General features: G+C 38.2%; 1 protein-coding gene across 2 annotated transcripts in view; it reads right to left on the reverse strand.

Moving 5' to 3' along the window:
• Nucleotides 1-1306: 1306 nt before the first annotated feature.
• Nucleotides 1307-22651, reverse strand: part of SLAIN2 (SLAIN motif family member 2) — a 30290-nt gene continuing 8945 nt past the window's right edge. Inside the window, exons 3-9 of one of the 2 annotated variants that reach the window (XM_042871349.1) lie at nucleotides 17158-17322; nucleotides 15696-15857; nucleotides 14552-14911; nucleotides 12747-12884; nucleotides 8069-8146; nucleotides 3068-3386; nucleotides 1307-1608 (exon numbers count right to left, since the gene is read on the reverse strand). In XM_042871349.1, coding sequence (XP_042727283.1) covers nucleotides 1542-1608; nucleotides 3068-3386; nucleotides 8069-8146; nucleotides 12747-12884; nucleotides 14552-14911; nucleotides 15696-15857; nucleotides 17158-17322 — 1289 coding nt within the window. In that variant the 3' untranslated portion in view covers nucleotides 1307-1541. The remainder of the gene's footprint in view (nucleotides 1609-3067; nucleotides 3387-8068; nucleotides 8147-12746; nucleotides 12885-14551; nucleotides 14912-15695; nucleotides 15858-17157; nucleotides 17323-22651) is intronic. The other variant, XM_042871351.1, reaches the window with a different exon arrangement.

The raw sequence follows: 22651 nt of genomic DNA on the forward strand, positions 1-22651 counted from the left end.
ACTCAGGGGCTGAAGGCTATCTGCTGCCTGATCCAACCTGTAGTGTTTGTCAGTCATTGCACAAAGGATACCACTCACCTTTCATTATTTCACTGACTGTACATCCAACACACTGAAAAAGCCTCAAACAAAATCCCTTCCATTTAACTTGTCCCACCAACACGACCTTAGTTACAAGTGTTTGTATGATGTCTTCTGAAACAGAAAATGACGGTTCAAATGCTAATTATATAAATGAGTTGTTTTGAGAAAAACATGAGTGTTAGAATATGTCAGAGCCACAGGAGAAATTTAAGAGCTTGTAAACAGACATAGCAGGTTTCATACTCTATTACCAGTAATGTAAGATACACATATGTAAGGCAAAGTACATATTTAAAACACACTTACTTACATGGGAAATATCTTCTGTAAAAATATTTACAATTTAAAATAAACCAATTTAAGAAATGGATGAAAGTAAAAAAATAGGATACAGAAAACTCCCTCATACCATGGAACATCACCTAAATGAATATCATTTGGCATCAAGAGTCAACTCACCTTAAAATTTGTATGTTACAAGTGCATAGTTGTGTTTCCTTCTCCTCTACTACCAGCATTTACAGTTGTGTTCCAGGCTGCAAGCATAGTGGTATGGTATGACAATGAATGAACGTTACTACTTGCTTGTTCCTTTTTAAGGAAACCTGCTATAAAAAAAGTTTTCCCCAAATAGTGAGTAATGTGTTAAAAATGTGGCTACAACAGCAAAGGCCATCTTTCCTGAGCCAGGAACTTTAAGGTCAGAAAGATTGTACAACTGATGCTAAGCCCTTTTGGCAATCAAGCAGTAAGAGCATGTAAAGCTGATAAATCAACACAGGAAAGATGCAATCTATACTATTGCATTTGTGTACGTCTGCTACGTTCAAACCTTTAACATTAATAAAAGCCATGGCTACTCATTACTGTTCTGCCTAATCTTCCAGAGTAGCTTCTGATTCTCCCTGAAGGATGTATGTACCACTTTCCCCAATAAGAATCTCATTCAATTGTTAACAGCAATATTTCAGTAGCACTGTAGCAGTCTGCAATCAGAATATCAACGTAGCCTTGTTTAATTAGTATGTATTTCCAACCTTTCTGTTGAATTAAAATAGGTTGAAGAGGATGTTTTGGAAAACCTAAGTGATTGTTGTACTTGCTGTTTTCCAAGATGGGCATTTCTTTGGCATTCGTTAGGTTCTTGCCCAGACATTGGCTGCTGTCATAAATGCTCAAATTGACCCATTTTAGCAAGCAAGAAAAAAAAAACCCCAAAACATAACTGAGAGCAATTTAATGTGAAAGTGATTGTATGACCACCAAACATCTGATGTTAGATGTCATTAAAGTGCTGCTTTATAATCTCTGCCAGCTTGTGCTAATTAGAGACAGAGAGGTCTGGAATTCATACAAATCCCAAAAGTCACATCCGAACAGTCTGTAGAATCAAGCTGTGTGTTAGCCTGGGGAGGAAGCATCCATGAGCACTGGAACTTTGCATTAAGCTCTGCAGTTCAATAGCAGCCATCTTTCCAACTCTCATCTTTCATGTTGCTGTAGGTTTTGGGAGCAGGTAATGACCTGAAAGAAAAGGAGATGTTTTTCAGTTTCATACACAACAGCTGAAGTCTCCATCTACGATAGGTAAGAGCTTAAGTGTTTTTAAAATAAAGTACACACTTCACTCATTTGCTTCTCTGCAGTACAGTTTTTTTAACATAAACTCCAAAGTATTTTTCAGTTTATGAACTTAGCAATTATCCCATCACAAAACCGTCTAAATAAACAGTCAGAAAACATTTTTTACTGTATTCTACAAGAACACAGATTTAAAAATGAGCTTTTTTTTTTTCTGTATAAGCAGAGAGGTCCTTTTTAGAGTACTTTCCTTACATCAGAATCTTGGAAGTTCATTGATACTTCACTACTGCACTGCCTACAGCTACTGCATGCTGTACCTACAGCATGTACAAGAGCTGTGTAATAACTGAAGCACTTCTAAGGCCAGCTGGGATTTGGACAACTACACTTTGCTTCTCTTAAAAAGTTTCTGTAGAAAAAACCACCCTTGCTGTTTATAATAGTATAATATAATGCTGCTTATGGAGTATTAAACAGTCAGTACTGCGAGTCACTTCTTGTTCCCTGCCCAACACTCACAGCAGAACTGCTCTTTAAGACTGTTTCACCTTTCCTATGATACTGGAGAGAACTGTTTTTTCTTTCTGCTTAAGGGGATTCTCAATATTCCTTATGGATGACTGCTTCCTTACGTCAGGTGTCTTCCACTTGACACCTACAGTGAAAACACACACTAGCCTGGCATTAAAAGCACATATTCCAAGTTATGCACCGTTTCCTTCTATTCCTCTGAAGACAAACTGTCCATGTAACCTTCCAGCTGACAATTAGCTTCTCTTGTGGTTGCTTTCTGAAACTCTGACATTCAGCAACTTCCACAGGTGGCTGCTGACACAGAGGTTATGTTTGAGTTGAAAATTTTCTTTCATCCTGTGGCTTAACTGCACTGATATTTACGTTAGGTTAAGAATACCCAATGGATGAGCCCTCTGTTGTTAACGAGCCTTCCTTCCTAACGAAAAGTGTTCTATTGTGGTGCCATTACTTGACACGGTTTGCAAAAGGAGCTTCAGTAGTTCTAACAACTTCAGACTGTGTCACTCAGTGGTACAAATAAATTTTCATTTGCCAGCTACATTTTGGTGACTTTTTTTTTAAACCACAGAAGAACAAATCTTTGCCTTCGCAGCCCCATGCTGTGACACTTTTTTAGTTCAGCATCTTTCATTATTCATTTCAGCTTCACCCATCTTCCCATCCCAATTCAAGAAACATTTTCTCTCAGTTTTGCTCCAAACCCCTTTTTGAAAACACAAACACTTGCCGTGGAGGTTTCCATTTCTGTCATTTCTTAAGACCTGGAACCAAACTAAAAATTGCAGTAAGGGACAGCAGAGATATACAACGTACAGAAATCAGTGTGCAAACCAAACATTTGGACTGCCTTTCTCACACTCACCTGCGAACAGGCTGTGCAAGTTTGCTACGAGGCACTGGGATGCCCCCCGTGGAAGGGGCACTGGGTCTGGGCAAACCACTCCTCATTCCCGTTGTCCCTGCCGGCCTGGTGAGGGTGGTGCTGTTAACACCGCTGGCAGGGCTGGGCAAGCCTGAACTCTGAGCTGCAAGAGGCCCCGGTGAAGAACTGCTGTGTGTCAGCTGCGTGGCTTCCAGAGGAGCAACAGAAGCAGGTCCGTGGTTACCAAACGCTTTCAGCGGCTGCCGCAGAGCAAGGGGAGACGGCGCTGCGGGTGAGCGGAATTTACTTGACGAAGGTACTGGAAAATAAAATGCAGAAGTTGCTTTCAAGCATAACTTACAGTATAACTGACATTAAAAACAGGCAAGGATTCTGTGTGAAAATTCAAACACAATGTATAATGGAGTACAGCCAATCAAGCAGCAATGAGAAACAGGAATTCAGATGTCCTTTTTGTCATGTTTTTGATATAACTCCAATGCTCCCTTTACCTACTATGAATATTTATCTGGATTTTCAAGTCATGCCAATAAGGCCATAACCATTCTATCCATCAAGCCAGAAGAAATAGAAGTGAACATATTTGGTAAGAAAAAATTCAGCTGTTTCAGAAATGTACCTAATTTCCATCTTTAAATGAACACATTAAAGTATATAGGATTCTAGTGTGACATCTGTGCATGTTTGCACTTCCTCGGGTACAAGGATGCAGCTCGGTGCAAGGCATCCTAAAGTTTCTTTTGTGCTGTTCTTCTCAACCAAATCCATTGAGTCAGGATTCATCTTATGATAGGGTCAAGTTCAAAATCTATAGTCTGAAGGCAAAAATATAAAAACAAATAGAGTCAGCCATCTCCCAGCACCAAAGAGATGCAGCTATGAAACTTAAACCAGACCATGCTGACAGTTTATAGCCTTCCTCTTCTTACCAGTTTTACTTACAGCTGAATTCAAATACTTTGTTATCAAAGTTAGTCAGTATGTAAAATGCAGGTCTTTATCAAATCCTCCCTGGGAAATGTTAATAAACCAGTGACAATCTATTTATTGGCTTAGACTTAGAATTTAGCACTCTGTACAAGCCTTTAATTCAAAGCGCACACACAAATGTATGCCTTTTTTTTTTTTTGGTTCTATGTATTTATTTTACTCAATGCAATAGGAAGAGTTCTTATTTATTATATACACAAGAATTAATTCTGAATTTTCAAAGACAACTAGCAATTAATGACAATTGATCCTGCAGCAAAATACTGACAATATTTAAGTCTTTTGGTAATACTAAATCTTAAATTCAATTCCTTATGAGTATCAGAAATATTGTAAAAATATGCATAATGTAACACTGAACAGAATTCTTGAACTAATCAATCTTCTTAATATTTGAATGGAATTTCACCAGCTTCTCAGCCTGATTAGGATGGGATTCAGCAACAGCTGATGTTGGACAATCAATCAGAAAAAAGGAGAAACCACGCTGACATTTAGTGACCTTGCATGAGCAATTCCTTTTTGACTAAAACATCTCTTTATGCAGAGGAAATTGAGTTCCTCTTTGAGTGACGTTGTACTTAACAAAGATGGCCCTTCACACAGCACTCATCATTTTACAAGACAGATCCACTACGAATAGAGGACTAGAGAAGAAACCAGTAATGATAGGAATCATGACCTCCTATATGGGGTACAGAGAAAGTGATAATTTCCAGATTGTTCTGCAAAGCTATTCCTGATAGGGCTTGATAGAAAGATTAATATGTACATTATAGATGTGAGTTGGATTCAATTCCTTTGGGATTATGCAAGAGGGCCTTTCTACTGACAGTAGAAAGCATGAGGCTGCGGATGGGAAAGGCTGACAAAGGTGGTAGAGATGTCAGCAATACATGACAGTTGGTAAGTAGCAAGGAGAATAAAGAAAAGGCCTTAAAACCTTGGTGTCAAGCCAGACGATGGATTACAGAAAGCATTAACAGCAGAATGATGGGACAAGAATGGCAGCAAAGTGCTCCTACAACTACGATAGATGACATATTAGAAGGGTGGGGTTTTTTTGAATGTGAAATTGTCAGTAAGATTGGTGTAGTTAAATCAGCAACTACCAACAGATTCTACAGTCTAAACAAAGGGAGCTTTCATCACTAAATTCCTCATCACCGTACTTGGTGGAACTCAAATGCAGCACCATGTTAGCAACTGACCTACTGAATAATAATATATAAACAGTATATAAACACTGGGCACAGCCTTAGGGCTGCCAAGGACAGTTTTGGCTGCTAACGCAAGAACGATGGGGAAAAGGTTCACAGCCTTGAGTGCAACAAAAACTTGTAACTGAAGAGAGTTTCTCATTTTTCCAGAGACAAGAATCCAGTTGTAGTGGAAATGCAAAGTCATGGCCTGAAACGGTGATTGAGCACCTGATGGGAAGGCAGGGCCAACCCAGGCAGCTCAGGTGTGTGCAATGCTCCTGAGTGGCCAGAAGGGGTGGAGCCAGGATCCACCTTTTCCCAGACCTCATTTAAGGGTTAGCAGTAGGTGAGGGTATCTTGCTGGAGATCCCTGCCTACCTGAGAGCTTCCAAAGGTAAGCAGCTTTTCTCCTTCATTTCTGTGTCTGTGGCTGCTGTGTTTGGGCTTGTTCTCGTTTGTTGGAGTCAAAAACTTTGCCATCCTACTTTTATCGTCCCATTCTAGCATTACACCAGCAAATTAGTCTTCTCCATTCCCCAATTTTCTCCCACCCTGTTTTGCTACGCTTCCAGCTTGAGCTGTATTTGCTATTTCACATAAAGGAATTAATTGTCTTTCACTGAGCTATGATCTCTGAAGTAATCACTGGCAAAGCGCCTCACCATCCTGTGCTACATGCAGACTGCTCTACGCTTTTGTCTTAGTGCATTTTTGGATATTTAATAAAATTCAGTTTGGCATATTTGTAAGACAGGATTACAAAAAGTGAAGTACTGCCTCATCTATTTGACACGGTATACCCATCTGCAGTAGCAAACTGGTAGATGTTTAATGAAAACACATAAGGGCAGTGTTTTAACAACAACACACAACTCCATCTCCTTAGGCAGCGAACGACTAGAATCAGCTACAATCAAAACCTGAGGCAGTAAGGAAAAATAAATGGCATTGTACATGATGCTGGGAGGGATTTTCCATCCTCTCGGGATTCTGCTCCCCATTCCAGGGCAGGGCAGAAGTCGACTGCAGTAAGGACTGAACCCCAAGGCCAGCTGCTGCACACCAACTCGAAACTGAACCAATTCAGATGCAGTTAAACTGAAACATCAGTATGAAATAATTCAGACTGATACAGAACAGTCGTATAAACCTTAACAAATCTGCTACTGTGAGGTAAAGACTTTGTTTCTTGAAGGTATTTTGAAATGTTTTACAGAAAACAATTAAAAAAACCCAAACGTGCCAAAGTGCTTATGCAAAAGTTGTTAAGAGATGTGATGACCAACATTTTAAGAAACTAAGAAGAATTTCTGCCTACAGTCATTTATTGTTCTGAAACAAAGGTCTTGTTTCATTGCTGCGTAACACTGCTACGATCCCAAGAATCTCACTTAGGTCACAGACGAGAAAACCAACACAGCAAAGACCAGAACATTTCTGTGTTTCTGCACGTTTCAACAGCTGCAGGCGAGGCCACTGGCCCTGCGAGTGTTCTACGTAATGGGATGAGTGCAAAGGCACAGCCTGCTGGAAAGGGCACAGAAAGCTTTGGGAAGGAATAAAAAAGATGGTCGTATGCCAAAGCAGAACACTGAGAGAAGTTTTTTGCATTTGGAAATATCTTAAAGACCGTTAGAAACTTCCTATCAGCCACGTGAATCTGCTTCAAAGTCATGACACTGCTAATTCAAGGGAAGGCAGGACACTAAAACTTTGTGAATGGAATGAAGCTGACTGAAAGAAGTTAGTGTTAAAGCACTGAAAGGCATGCTTATTGTCAACCACCTCCAGGATCTACAAGTATTCCTACCATCCTTAAGAGTTTCTAACATAGAAATATCTAATGAACTGGCAACAGATAAGGTCATCAAACAAAGCTTTCTTGTCTGTAATACACAACAGGACCAACTACATTTGAAGCCAAAACTATATACTTTTGTTTTCATCTTGTAGCGAAATTGAGGCAGTGTCACAAGCAAGGCTGCCCGCATTAGTAAAAAATTAGCTAAAGCTTGCCTAATTGGATTTAGGACTTCTCAAAAATGTCAACTTGAGTCATTAGCCAACTGGAACATTACACACAATAGTCTCTAATTCTTTGAGGGGAAAAAAAACCCCCAAGACAAACTAAATTACTGTGGGATAATGCTTTGGTTTTGAGAGGAAGGGAAGAAGCACAAGCAACATGTACTCATGTGCACAAATCTCCAGTTGATGCTGTATGCAGAAGGGTGAAGTTGTTACTGTTTGTTTCCAGAACTAAGTGAAAGACAATGTTTTCACTTGTCTGATTATTTTTCACGTTCAGAAATGTTTACAAAATTCATTTTACAAACTGTATGTTGTAAGAAAAAAATCCCATCCAAGTAAGTGTCACCCCACTAAATATTCATTCAGAAGTCTGCTTTTTAGTGATCAATGCTAGAAGTCACCTAACAATTGGATTTTTGTCTCAAAATCAGATTTAAAGCTATTCTTTCCTTATGTGATACAGGAATGTTATTTTCAATGTTTAGACCAAGAAGTTAGCTACTGGTCTAATATTAAATGTGGAGGTTGTTGGCCCTGCATATGGCAGGCGGGTTGCAGGTTCATGATCCTTGAGGTCTCTTCCAACCCTGGCCATTCTGTGATCCTGTGAAGTTAGATTCTTCGTTACACCAAGAGCTACTCAGTTAATCTCAACATGCAACAGCAACTTCATTAATCTTGAATGTATGAGATTTAATGCAGGTGAACAATTATCCGAGACTTGCTGGAGCTTGATAAGAGCCTATAAGTTAATTACCTCCTTTTGCAGATGGAGTTTGAAGAAACTGTTTGGTTTTGAAGGCAGCGCGAGGCAAATTTTTCTGCCTTTGCAGAGCTGTTGAAAGACAAGAAGTGTTATATTTGTCTAAGATGAGAAGTAAGCTAAATTTACTGGGAATTTCAGAACGGCATCCGCTTGTGAAGCATAAAGAATAGAGTGAGTAAAACACTCCAAAAGCTGTTATGACTCCAAAAGTGATGGTTTTTTAAATGGTGCTTGCTCTTAATGGCCAGGAGTTACAAAGAAGCGTGTGAGAAATTTTGCAGTGCAAAATGTGCAGATTCTGTAAGAGTAAAGCTGCTTGCATGGCAAAACGCCCAGAAAGGCAAAACCAACCAACCAAATAAATAAATACACCAAAGGGAGAACAAGCCGCCTAGCACGCATGCTACAGCAATATGAGTGCAAGATCAGATAAAAAGGTGACAATTTAACTGTCCTATCGGATCAAGCGAGACTAAACTTTTCATTTTAAAGTAGCTTTCAAGAAAAAAGTTGTAGCCCTACACAAAAGCATCACTTTTGGCATGAGCATCATTTTTGTGCAAAAGTAAGCCATTTTCAGAGATGTTTGCTTTTTTTTTTTTTCTCTGAGGTTACACAAGGGAACTCAGAATGAAGACACAAAACTGAGGATTAGCAGCTGTCAGCAAGCAAACAGCAGCTTTTTCTTCTATATAGCTCCTATGTCCTGCCTTTTTTCTAGTAGCATGCAGGGGCTAATACTGCCTCGACACATCCTTACTACGTAGCAGATACTAAGAGAGAAGCCTGTGTTCCAGGAGTGGCAGAAACTTGGCAAAGAGAGAATTCTCTGCTACCAGAAGGAATGCACTGATTCGGCACGTTTTCGCCACAGCATATTTTTGGAGGGAAGAAGGAAAACAGTCAGTGAACTAAAGCTTTGCCTACATAAAGGCTTCTTAAAATGACAACGTATGAAAAAACGTCTCTGCTCACCTCACTGTGTAGTTCTATGCCAGCATGAAACTGCCTGCACCAGTAAGGCTTATTTCCATAGCAAGAGGGAAGAAAGATGGGGAAACAGTTGTATGTGAAGAGCCTAACCCTGAGTAAGGAAGCTCAGAGCTCACGTCACCAATTCTTGAAAATCACTACAGAAGGCAGGAGGAACAATCAGTACTAATCCTTTACTAAAGAATTTCTTATCCTTCAGTCAATGCAAAATCTGCAATATTTTGTGAGCTATAAAGGAATTTCATCGTGTGTTTTACCTTCATTCTAAAAATATTAGGTGGTGGTCTATTTTCATTTTGATCTTAATAACTACCTAATAACTTTGTTTTCAACAAATAGCAAAAATGAATAAACACACTTAGAAACATAAAACGTGTCTAAAAGAACAAGAACAAAAAATCCTTCCACCAACTAGAATCTAATGCAAAAAATTTGAGGCAATGGACAGTTATTATTCAACTTCTGACACATGGCCTTACTGTAAACTTTTTTCAATACTTCTAAACAGCCAATTAGACACATGAAGATGTTTAAAAATGAGCACAATTCCCAGACTTGTTTTCTTAAAGGAATTTAGTGAAGCCAACCACTGGCCAGAGTGTTTCTGTCCACAAGGATTCCATAATACCACTTTTTGCTGAATCAGTGTTTTTGCTCTACCACACAAAATCCAGAGCAACTTCTTCCTTCATATTTATGACCCTGGATGTTGTTTTCCCTTAATCATTCTGCTACATTTAAATTGCCAACTGTACGTGGCAGTAAGTTGCTTCCCCCATCATTACTGCACTACTTGCAAGTCAGAGATGTGAGATGATGTGGAAAGAATTTTAAAAAATAATTTTATGTATATATCAAATTCCTTCTTTCCTTCTCAGTGGAGACTCCAGGGAAAGCTCCCAGCATCTGACAAATAAGAGCACATGCACTGCACCACTGCGCAGAGCTGCAGGCAGGGAACTTGAGCAATGCTGTAGAAACGTGATTTGAGATAAGCAGAGTGCATGCTCATCCACACTGTTTGCTGCTCTTGGACAGTTCTATATCACCTCTCAGAAACTGTGCAAGCAGAATATATTTAATTATATTTATTTCTGATTAAATGAACTGCAGTACTTAGGTTTCCTAAAAATATACAGGTTCTTTTGCCCTGAACATGTGATGCGGCCACATCTTGGCAAGCAGACTATGGTCACTAATAATTTGAACAATCTGCAGCTTAGCTCTTTGAAAAAGCATTGTAATCAACTCTGCTTAAAGGTTTCACACCCCTGCATTATTAATGCTGCGTACGTTCAAAAGCATCGTGCATACGTGGTCCACATAGCTCCTACGTAGAAACCACCTTGTGCAAAGCTGTACAGTCTCCACAGAGTGCAATCTAAATGCAGAGACTTCTGCAGTTTGTAACACACTGAAGTCTAGAAGATGCCTGGTCTTTGAAGAATGCAAGTATTACCCCATCTTCCAGTGCTCTACAGTGAAATACTTAACGGCTTTCACGTTCAAAAGTCCTTTCTGCATGACAGCACAGTAAACCATGTGTAAATGAAGACTCCAGTAGAATCTTTTCAAAGAGAATTTGGATTTTTCACCAAATTACAACTGAAGTTTATAAAATGCTTTCATTTTGCAATTGTACTTACTGTAATTATCTTCCATCTAGTCCTTAATCAAGCATGTATTAATTTGCCTACGTTATAACCATATCAGGAATTGTTTGTACAGAACCTTACTGGATTCCTAACTCATTTTTGAATGCCAGCAACAATAGCAAGTTCAGTATTTGCAGCCACAGCAAATGTGCAAGTAAATTATGAACAGCAGATCATTGACAAAAAGAAAAGTAGTGATCCCAGGTGGCAAGCCAGCATCCTTGCAAAGGTAAGCTCATGCAAAACTAGCAGGTATGAGGAAGCTTTGAATCCTTAGACCCAGAAGTCATTGCCAAGGGAAAACAAAGCTTTGCTGCAATTTAACACTGCTTTGTGCAAGGTGACAAAATATAAAACCAATAAAACAAAAAGTGTATAATAAAAAAAGCACAATTCTGGAAATTTTTTATACAATGTACAATTTTGAGGAATTTTTTTTTTAAATCCAGACTAGGCAAAGATACTTACTCATTGACTTCATACACAAACCGTTTTACGATTGTCAATAGCAAGACTCTGAAAACATCTGTAAGAGCAGGGAAACTGTAAAAGCTAGAAATCTGGGCTTTGTTAATGATATTTAACTTACATTTAGATGTAAGTTGGTCTAGAGTGGTTCACATTTGGTGAAAGATTCCCGTAAAAAGCAAACAGATCTACCTAATGCTTTTTATGATTTTCAGTCCATCCAGTAGTTGAAAACAATTATGTATTATAATCATCTCATTTCTGCAATGAAATAACTCAAATGCTGAAAACAGAGAGACTTTTTCTATCTCATCTTTCTACAAAGTTTCAGTGCAAATATTAGAAATTAGAAACTAGCTTTCTGACTAGCTAAGCTGCCCTCTCTACTCTCCCCTTTCAAGTTCACTCTATTTTAAAACACCAAATGCAATCTGTATAGATTTGGCTATAGTATCACACAGTTAACTAATTGTCCACAGAACCCTTACATCCAGAGTCATTACAAAGACAGAAATCTTGTCTTTGCCTGGTCCGTAGTGTTCTGCATTTAACTGTACTTGGTTGTATTAGCAAACTGTTTTGAAAGGCCTATAGTTAAAAAGGCCAATCAGATATGCTAGCATAGGTTTATTCTTCAGCAGGTAAAAGCGAAATTTGTTTCATTCACAAATACGATCTTACATTACTTGTCAAATACTTGGATTACTGATGAACTTTTCTAGATCAAAGCTCTGCAAATAATAATATTCATAATGCGTTTTTCCTTTGAAAATGTCACACAAGATAATTCATTTTCAAACTTGTTTTAAAATAAAAATGGTCAGGAAACATTTAAGCAAAAGGAACTGTCAATATTGACATATAAAGAAGCACTGAATATTTGCGTTTCATTTGCTCTGGCTTTAAGGTCACCATTTGTAAGAGACTTGTGAGATCAGCAGCGTTCTCACATCAGTGGTTCACTTCCAGCCAAACCAGCAGGCACTAACCCAGCACTGTGCTTTTTGTTGCACGGGACTCAGGTTCACCTCAACCTTTGCTGAGAAACACTGATGTTTGAAAAAACAGAATCTGCAACTGAATATATAAAATTTTCAGGTGACAAAGCAGAGAAAATTAACTGCAAATGAGTTAAAATTGCATGAATGATTTTGTATTAGGTTTCAATAGTTTAAAAATAGCAAAACCATCATCAAGATAAGCATTCTGGTAGCATGATGTGTTTTTCTAGTCTGAAATAAAATACAACAGTATGAAGCATTATCCTTTCTGTCTAATGCTACTTCACTACTGCAGAGTATTTATACCTTATATATGCTTTTAGGATGGTATGAATGTTATTTTAACAGGAGATTAGGAGTTTTTTTCAGTACATTCAATACCTGATCTACTTTAGAAAAAAAAAAAGCAGTATTTCAGACAGATGTGATTAAAATCCAGATTAGCACCTCTAGCGTGGCATGCAGTGTTTCTCTGTGCCATGAAACTGGAAAAAAGCTCAGTGCCATCACTTAATTCTGACATATCCACTAAAATGTCAGGCAAGTACTTACTGGCTGAGGCTTGAGGTTGAATGCGAGGTATTCCTCCATTTGGCACTTGGAAGTTTGAGTCACTTCTGCTGTTTTTCACAGACTCAGCTTGGATGTTAGATGTCCTGGACAGGTTTGGAAGACTACGCCTTAGTTTTTCTGTGTGAAACAACACAAAGATATCACTACGTGTAGCCCAATGCCTGACAAAGTTCATGTTATTAACCAATAGCTGAACTCAAAATCTAAGTGACACAAACAGTTAGGTATATAAAACTAATTTAAATGCATACTTTGCTACATAACAGTTCTTTGATCATCTTGAAATAAAGTTTTATATTTATATATAAAATTGAAGAATATGCAATTTTGACTTGTGAAAAAAAAAAAGAAATCAAGAATGGGGTTTTCCAAAATTGAAATGTGTCTAAATTATTATTCCTTGGGTTTTGTTCCTTCATTACAGCAATTGAATACACAAATCTGTCATCCACTGTTGCATACTTTCTGAAGCCTTTATCTAGAAACCTATACTATACAGTGCTTGCCATAAGATTAAAAACAGTAATTTCTGAAGCATTATTTGTCACCACTCAGTCCCATATCAGCACGCTATGTAACAAACAGGCACTTGGAAAGAAACTCATATCACTTAGCATTCAAAATTACTAAGTGTTACGATTCTTTCACATATGACTCAAGTATTAATTCAGCTCATACTGATTCCTTAAGTAGCTTATCAAATTTGTACAGTTTCTCACAGAAGGTAAAAAGATGCCATTAAATTCTTCTCAATTCTTGTGGCCTTCTGCATATGTCCAACCCACACAGAGCTGGGTTGATGATGCTACATGACAGAAGAGCACAGCTGACAAGGCACAATGAATGGCCAACCTAACTATGAAGAGTGATGCAGGAAGGAAGTACTCTAACTACTCTTAGTGGAATTCTTTAAGTGATAGAGATTGCTACTGTATCAGCAGCAGAAAAGAGAAACAGTTAAAAATATATTTCTACATCAACACACTTTAGACACTTTACATCTATTTTACCTTGAAGAGAAATAAATAAGCTCAATTCTTTGAATCTAAATGTAGTTCTGAATTTAATATTATTTGCCAAATACCTACCCTTTTAAAAATGGGAATATGCCTAATTTCAGCTCCATTAAAGGAGTTTTCACTGGCTTGCTACCAGGAAGTACATTCAAGAAGCAAAATTGTATCAGAACAGCATTATTATATGATAATACAATTGGTGTAAAGTTTTCTGCAGTTTTACTGTTTGGTAGTTTGCACAGCTTCAACATTTATTTAAAATAGTCAACAAAGACAGTATGAATATTTTAAGGCCATATTCATGGTCAAATTGCTCACAGTCCTGCAGTGTCAGAAGAAAGCATGCAGCTATCTCACAGGCTAGAGGCATACCTAAACTGCAATCTTACTCTTATTCTGAGCAGTTATACTCTCTTCATTTTATTCTGCCATCTGCAAGGCCTACTGGTGAACGATAGGTTCCCTTGCGCTCTCCTTTATCGTAGTACATTTCACTGGCACAGACAGAACTCACTCACAACAAAACTACACTCATTGACTGGATAACATCTAACATACAGAGGAAGTCTATGAAGTCATCTGACAGCTAGAGCTCCCCAGCAGTATTTAAGCTTTGCTTACTCTTCTTCTTCTTAAAAGCTCTGAGATTAAACCATGGCATTGTGCAAGCGTATAGTTTTAGCACTTCAACCCAGACAAAATCTTCTATGGGAATTACACAGCTACCTTAGCTACTTGTGTAATGAAGTTGAGAACAGAGCTTATTACCTTCACTTTTGACATTACTGGTCTGCATATCTGTAGGATGGCCTTGAAGTGAAAGACGAGGTTGCTGTAAACGGCTGATCATAGGCTGGGGTGACACTCTATTGTATTCTATACTTCGAGCAGGTGATCGGGAACGAGGAGAATTCCTTGGAGACTGTTTTGGTGAAGGCCAGGGAGAACTACGAGGTGACGGTGAGAACCTGCTGACGGCAGGGTGCACTGTGTGATGTGTGCCATCTTCTTCATCCTCTAAACTCTGTGCATCGAGCTCCTGGTCACTGAATGTGCCTCGCCTGGTAGAATTGCAAGAAGAACCAGAACTACGCCGAGAAGCCGATGCTGCGTACTCTTGCCGGAGGCCTAGAAACATTGAGTAGATTGTTACTTTTTATCAGCCCACATATGGTGCAGACTAGAAATCAGTTACACAGCTACCTGCCCAGGGCTCAAGCTAAGGTTTGGCTCATCTTCCCTCTTTTTATTCGAGACATAAAATTAATTCCAGATTAGTATCAAACAAGGTTGTCCAACAGCTGAATAACCAGATGAGTTTCTTCCTTTCCATACTACAACAATCATCACTATATTTGCGCTACTTGTTCATCTTCTCTCCCAGACTAGATACAATTTAATTTGGGTATCATGTACCACCCTGTAAGAATTATAGAAGCTGCAATGAAATGCCTCTTGAGATACATTAGTAAATATAACAAAAAGCTACGCCCAGAGAATCTAGAGCTCAGTTAGACCAGTGATCTCCAAAGCTGGGTGCACTTAGCCAATGAGGCACACAAAACAATTCAATCTGATAAAGGGAAGAAAATTTTTTTGTAATGTTAAGAGATAAAACAGTGTTTGTAATTACTGTTTGCTTCACTTCTGCATCATCCGTTTAAAATTTCTACTTTTGTACGTGCTTATAATGTACAAAATGTACCAGGGCAGGAGTACGTGTATATAGTGGTATACATTTCCTTTCCTTACCCAGGAAACAGAAGTCCTTAGCTAATCTTCTCAGGAAAACTACATTTGTACATCCCTGATAGAGACTTCTTTCCCATTCCTGCTAAGGAAGTTCTGCTGCAGTTGTTTAATTAAAAAAAGATCAGTCATCCCACTTGATTTTCAGACGCAAAATACTTACTTTCTTCCTGCATTCGTGCTAAAATTTGCACATCTGTAACATCATTTAGCTTGTAATTAGACCCAATAGAGTCTTCATCCATCTCTGATGCACTTAATTCACTGTCCACAGAAGACTGTGGGCTTAGTGGAGGATTCCTATCAGCTGAGCTTTTAAGATGACCTATAGAAAGAACATAAAGTAATAGGAGATGTTAAACAAAATAAAACAAAAACAAAACAAAACAAAACATATCCTGGTAGAAGAACCAACAATCTGAAAACAGATTATGACTTAAAACACTGAGACAGACATTTGAAATATCTGACTGCAAATCTATGCTGAAAATGAGTAAGTTTATAAAAATCATTATAATGGTGACAGATGAAATTAACGACATAAATTTGGTCCATTTCTACCAAGGTTTCAATTGCTATGACATTTGTACAGCTCTTACAGAAAGAGCACTGCATGCCTGTTCCATTTACGGCTTTGTTCTTATTCCTACACCCGATGAGGGCTACTCTGAAAGTAATGCCTTCTATTTGATTATGTTGGCCTGCAATGTCAGAAGTGGATATTGAAGATATGGCAGTAGACGTTGAACTTTCTTGCCAATATTCCATTACATTTTGTTGCTGTGTGACAGATGGCAACAGGATGGTAGCACGTAACAAAGACCAGAGCTAGATAAATGAAAACAAAACTTCAGTAACAACTGGTGAATATATTGCAGAGCAGGATTTTCTTTATAAGTCCACAGCAAACTATGGATAGTGGAACTTTTAATTAAATTTTCTTTTTCTTCCCTGCAAACTAACTTAGGTTAAAGTAAATGCAATGAGCCAACATTCTGACTTCAGTGTAGAGAGATGTTCCACACATCAATTTTTCTAAAGCGCAGAAAGGCGCCTGTGGCACAGAATAAAGGCAGAGAAGGTTGCCAGAAGTTACTGTTCATACTGATGTCTGCAGAGCCTTAAGGAACAGCTGTAATTGAAATACGTGCTTCTTTCTTAGATTACATTGTTCATATCGCAGCTGTACTGATGGATGCATCACATATCAAATGATTCAGTAAATAAGTAATGCTGCAATTGCAAAGACTTTACAGCCACCACCAGGTAATGTCTAAAGGTACTACACAAGGTCAATTCCAGAAGCTTCTTATGCGCTCTGGGACTTCACAGAAGTAGCAGTAAGATTTTTGGTCTAGCTGTTAAAATGTAACCAGTTATCTTAGGTAAGTGGGTATCCAAAGAAAACATTGTAAATGTACCTCATGCCGAAAGGTGTGTGTATAAAAATATGTCTTTCCTAAAAAGCTTAAATACCGCATGATGCAAACTTCCTACAAAAACACTGATGAATTGAGGTGTCCTTCTTATTCTAGGTTCCATGCAAACGTACAGTATTTGAGCATGTATTTCTGAAAAAAAGGAAGAGGGGGAAGGAAGGGACCCCTTCAAACACACACACTTACCTGAGGCACCCGGAGATATGAACTGTTTCGCTAACGCAGATTTCACTGGTGTTGAGGAGGGAGAGTTGAAACCACTACTGTAGGGGCTACTGGTATTTGGACTATAGGAGCTGGCATAGCTGACTGCACTGAAAGGACTGTTGTACAAACTCTGTCTCTTCACAGCTGTACAAAAGAGGAGGAAAACTACAAATTATAATACAGGAACAAGCAAGAAAAAATGCATATAATAATATGGTAACTTCAGTGTGATTTAATTGCTATACAATTCAAGCAAAGCACTTAAGTCAGCAGGGATTTGTTTTTCAGCTGATTTCTTAGCCTCCTAGATACTAATCCTAGCGCAAGAAAACTACAAGATAAGATAACAAGCACTTTTTTAAAAATCAGATCTAAAATTGCTACACTCTTTCTTCTGTTCAGCATGCCCAACCAAGGAGGAGGGAAGTGACTCCAAATGTGACTGCAGTCGCTAAGCGATGCTAACACAGAACCTACACATCACATACAAAACAGAGACATCATTAAGTATCAAGGGCTACAAAAACCATCCTCTTTGTAATTAGCTGCAACGAAAAGAGACATCCCTACATATATCAAGGTAAGAGCACATGAAACACAGTTGCCCCAATTACAATCTGAATGAGTTCCGGATGCAACCCTGCCACCCTACCTTGGAAAATGACAGATGTTACAGCAATAACAGCAAGTGCTCACTGAAGACAAAGAGTCCTTAGCATGTGTAAGTACTGACAGAAAAAGATTGCTTTTGGCTACTCCTAAGGAGCTGCTGCAACACTGTAGTCATTCAGACAAAATCCTAACATGATTTCCACATAGAAAACCAACCGGTAAAATGAAATTTCTGAAGCAGTTGCCTTTGATTTTTAGCCATTTCAAATGTTTTTAAATATCAATTGACTAGAACAACCTTCCTCTCATTCCCCGTAGGTTTCATCTCAGCTCTCAGCTAGTCTTTGAGAATCACAGGTAATCCCTGGGATGGTGTTGATGTATATACAGAACTAAACCAGCATTCCTATACCTCCTGCAATAGCCTTTTAGGGTGAAAGAGTAGCTAATATGCATATAAATCATATGGGAAAGCAGTTTAATTCTAGTTCTCCAGAATTCAGAGATTCTGGATTGTGTAGTATTTAAACAGCAACCCCAAGACTAGTAACAGAGAACTAGAAATACTGCATATGAAATTTCCCAAAGCATAAGCCGAAAGAAAAAAATCTAAGTTAAGCATGGCAAATGCTTGTTTATAGTTCTGGATACTCTGAATCTGTTTGGGACTATAAAGCAGAAATGGTCATAGGTTTTACTGCAACCCAAACTTATGTAGTAGATTTATACAGAACTTAAAAGGCTTCTCCAGAAGTCACCAAGACAAGCCATGTGGTGGTTATACTGTTCTACCAGTCTTCAGTTTCCCAAAGAATGTAACTAAAGCAACCAACCACAGGACAACATCACTTACTCAGAGAATATTTTTGAAGTACACCAGGATGACACAAATCACGACACTGTCAGGCTGGTTAGTAACAATGCCAGATGTTTACCAGGTTAGACTAAAGCTTCACTGCTTCCATCTGTACTAATGCTTTTTGTAAGAGCCACCTCCTATTTTGGTTGCTCTCATCAGCTACTTAAGACTTCAGCCAAATTAATTTCTTAAGGATATGCCAGAAAGTTAGCTACCTTAATGTGAAATTCATTTCATTAGAATCCACAATCACATTTATTACATCTGGTCAAAAATCCCTTATCAAAATGGAGTCCTTAACGGCTCTTTCAAACTGTAGGATTGTTCCCTACTTTGGGATTCTTCTGCCATTGGGCTTCAATGCCACATATGAAGTAAGAGCTACAATTTGGCACCTGCCACTGCTATTAGCCTTACGTGTTTCAATCCTGAAGTACTTTCAGATGAATTTTAATTAGCAGCATACATTTCCACTATTATACCTCCGCTCCCAAAGCTGCCAGCTTACAATTTATATACCTACTTAAATGTTTTGTTCAGAATTTCAGTTTTCATTTCAAAATAATAGAAAACAGAACTTTGATGGGGAAAGTGGAAACCAAAGGCAATACGATCAGTTTTGGTAAAACAGTTTCTTCATTGCTGAAAGTACTTTATGCCAAACTGACAAAAAATTGTATTTAGATTAGTAGCCAGCAGCTCAGTGAGCTGCAAATTAAACTATAAGGCATGACAGTTTTGAAACTGGCAAGAATAGGCTTCAATGTGTGGCATTATACTCAAGCAGGCTCTAGGGGAAAAAGAAAAAAAAAAACAGAAATTGAGCTTTTCAAAAGAAAAAAAAAAAAAAAAAAAAGGCTATTGACAGTAGATGAAAAGATTAAAAATAACTGAATTCCATTGTGCCATGTCAGGCAGTTTGGCATTCACTTGGTTTACTGAAAATTCCTTTATTCTGCTTTTATTTATCTTTTTAACATTAAAAGAAGCCAAATAGAAACAGTTGCATGAAATGCTGCCTTCAGCAGCAAAGCCTGCTTGAGCTTCTCCTCCCACCCCACTCTGCTCTTGGTCACTACTTCCTCACTCACTCAATACAAGTAATAGAGGGGTTGCAGTGTTACCCAGACTACTAAAGCAGTGTCAATAATAACTGAGCTCATCAGAGGACCAGTTTTCAGTAGCACTGCAAGAGGGATTGTGTTACCTCAACTGAACGGCTAGCAGAGTGCAGCAAAGGCAGAAACGGCAGGAATTAAAGCCAGCTTCACAGCAGATTCCTTAAACTGCTCCGCTTTCACTTTCATTATTTTAGCCTGAAAATGAAAGCTATGTGCTAATTTCACCAGCTATGAAATTTCAATGAATTTTAGTAAATACTCTTGAGCTGCCTCCGCTTTATTTTGTGAATGCCACAAAGGAAACCTGAGCTTTATTATCAAGCATAGTCAACAAAGGTTATTAAAAGTGGTTGTATTCTGGTCGACTGATGAGACAACTAGTGCTATTTTAGCGTTCATGCAACAGCTCTGAAATACCTATTGCAAAAACCCCTAAAATGTAAGGATGCACAACAGTTCTTCATTTTGTATTCATTACACAAACACTAAAACATTAAACACAAATTTGGAAACAACTGTACTACTGTAAAATCTTAAAGACAGGCTCTTTGTACATATCCACAGTGATACTAAGTATTTATGACACGCAGATTTCTTCAGATGAAAGCAAGCTTTTCATTATGTACAGATAAGCACTCCCTGGTACATCATGAAATTTACATGGTACAACATTTGTCATCCTAGGCAAGTATGAATTTCTACCATCCTCAGCATTGTATTTTTTTTTTCCACAAAAACAACAACAACCAAACAAAAAGAAACCAACTGGATTCAAACAATTTTTCCTGGTACAGAATCCCAATAGGGATTTCTATAGCGTAGGAAGGCATTAAGTGTTTTTCAACAACGCAAAACATGGTCCTTCTTAGGAGTGACAATGTTAATAAGTTGGATAAATTTTAACACGAAAACAATTCTCTATTAGATGAAACATCAGCTTTGATTAGATCATGCATTAGCTTTTAAAACATAGAGGGAAGGGTTAATGAAATGATGAGCATTTTTATAGTAATGCATATTTTCTTTTAAAAGATTCAGAAACAGCATTCACCACCCAATTTATTTTCGTCAGCATTTGGTTAAATTGGTCTTCAATTTCTCTTTTGCTCTAGAATAGAGAGGAATAGTATTTCTGGGTTCCTGCTGCTGATTTCTTCACATCTCATTCATAAAATCCGATCTTGTTTTAGACGCCCTTGTGCTGGAAGTCCTGGTCTCCAGCCAACATGAAATGTGCTTTTTGCACTTTTGACCAGGGTCTGGAGGGCAAGGCTCAGAGAAGACTGCACCAGGACACGCCTAAGGTTACCTCTAGTCTGGATTTCCTTCCAACACTAAGCAGTCCTCTCCCTGCAACTGTAAACCTGAACTCAAGAGCAACAAGCCCCATGCATTCTGTGTTCCAAGAAACTGTTTGCATGGAGCTGAAATTCTCTCTTCCCTTCTTTACCATCACACAATGGAAAAAGATTATTTTATAAGAAGAAAGAAGAAAATCTGGAAAACAAGAGTGCATTTGAGACTGAGAAGAGGCAAAAAGATTAGAAACACATAACAGGAACTGCCAAAGAGAAAACAGTCATGGCAAAACAACAGGGATCAAGGAGAGAAAGTAACAGCAGTACAAAAAGCCTCTATGAAGACTGGAACTGAAATTTATTAACTGAATCACTAACTCATAGGTGAAGAGATGGGGATCCTTGAGGCAGAATCAAAGAGAATGTAAAATACAAAAGCCCAAGATACTCTGGAAATTGTAGGGTAGGAAACACACAGCTTGCAAGAGTGGAGCTTCCTGCTACCCTATTTCTGCTGTAGTCTGGTTGGTCTAAAGGACAATCTGATTTTCTGTTACAAATTCACTTTTCCACACAGTCTTCTCCAACTAGCAGTATTAGTGCTCATCTCTTCTACCAGAAATATTTTTCCCTGTTTGTACCATGGGCGAGTTGCTGTACTCTTGCAAGAGTAACTGCCAGAGGTAGATTGTTGGGGATAAGGAAAAAAGACAAAGTTGCCTACACACAGTTTGAATGGATCAGACTTTCAAGTTCAGCCATCTCATACAGCAACGTCCTGCCATCCTGCTCCCACTGCGACTGAACTTCTAAAAAATATTCCAAGTGTTACAGAAGCTGTGATACCTGCTGAAATGAAATAACTCATTGTGAAGGCAATTTCAGCATTAGGTTTGCTAGTTTTTGTAACAATAAGAACTGGATTTTTCATATGATCTACTAGCAATGTTTTCAAATTTTATTAAGAACAATCTTAGTACAAATCAGAGTAAAGACTGAATTGCTCCAAAGAATCCAAGGAAGGGGAAAATATCATAATAGAACTCAGCAAAATTTATGTATAACCATATGAAGGATGGTTGGGAACATTTGTATTTGGAAATAACTGTTCAGATATTCATAGGTCAAATCCAATCATTCTCTTAATTCCTGCAGATAGTGGTAAGGAAAGAAAAAAGTAGCACAAGGCTGCAAAAAAAGATGGAAATACAAAGCAAGAATAAATATTAACAGTAAGAAAGGTATTTCTCAGTATCACTTTTCTTTCCTCCCATAAAAATAGACTTAAATAAAGAAGTTAAAGCAAGTTTTGGAAAACAGTCAGAGGCTACAGCTGAGTTTAGGGCATTCACAGGGCAAAGTATTACTGGTAAGTTAACAGGAAAAATGATGAAGAAATTAGAGGGACAGAAAATTCTAATCAGACCGTCAGCATTTTGCTGCTAATTGGACATCAGAATGCTGTGAATCAAAGAATGAAGGTGGTAGGCTTCCTTCCTCAAGGACCAGACACTCAACTCTTCCCCAGTTTGGAATATAACCAACTATGCTGCACCAAGAAGGAAAAAAAAAATATATATATA

This window comes from Lagopus leucura, unplaced genomic scaffold (assembly GCF_019238085.1).
Source record: "Lagopus leucura isolate 7727_CA_CO unplaced genomic scaffold, USGS_WTPT01 Super-Scaffold_100004, whole genome shotgun sequence".
Taxonomy (NCBI): Eukaryota; Metazoa; Chordata; class Aves; order Galliformes; family Phasianidae; genus Lagopus; species Lagopus leucura.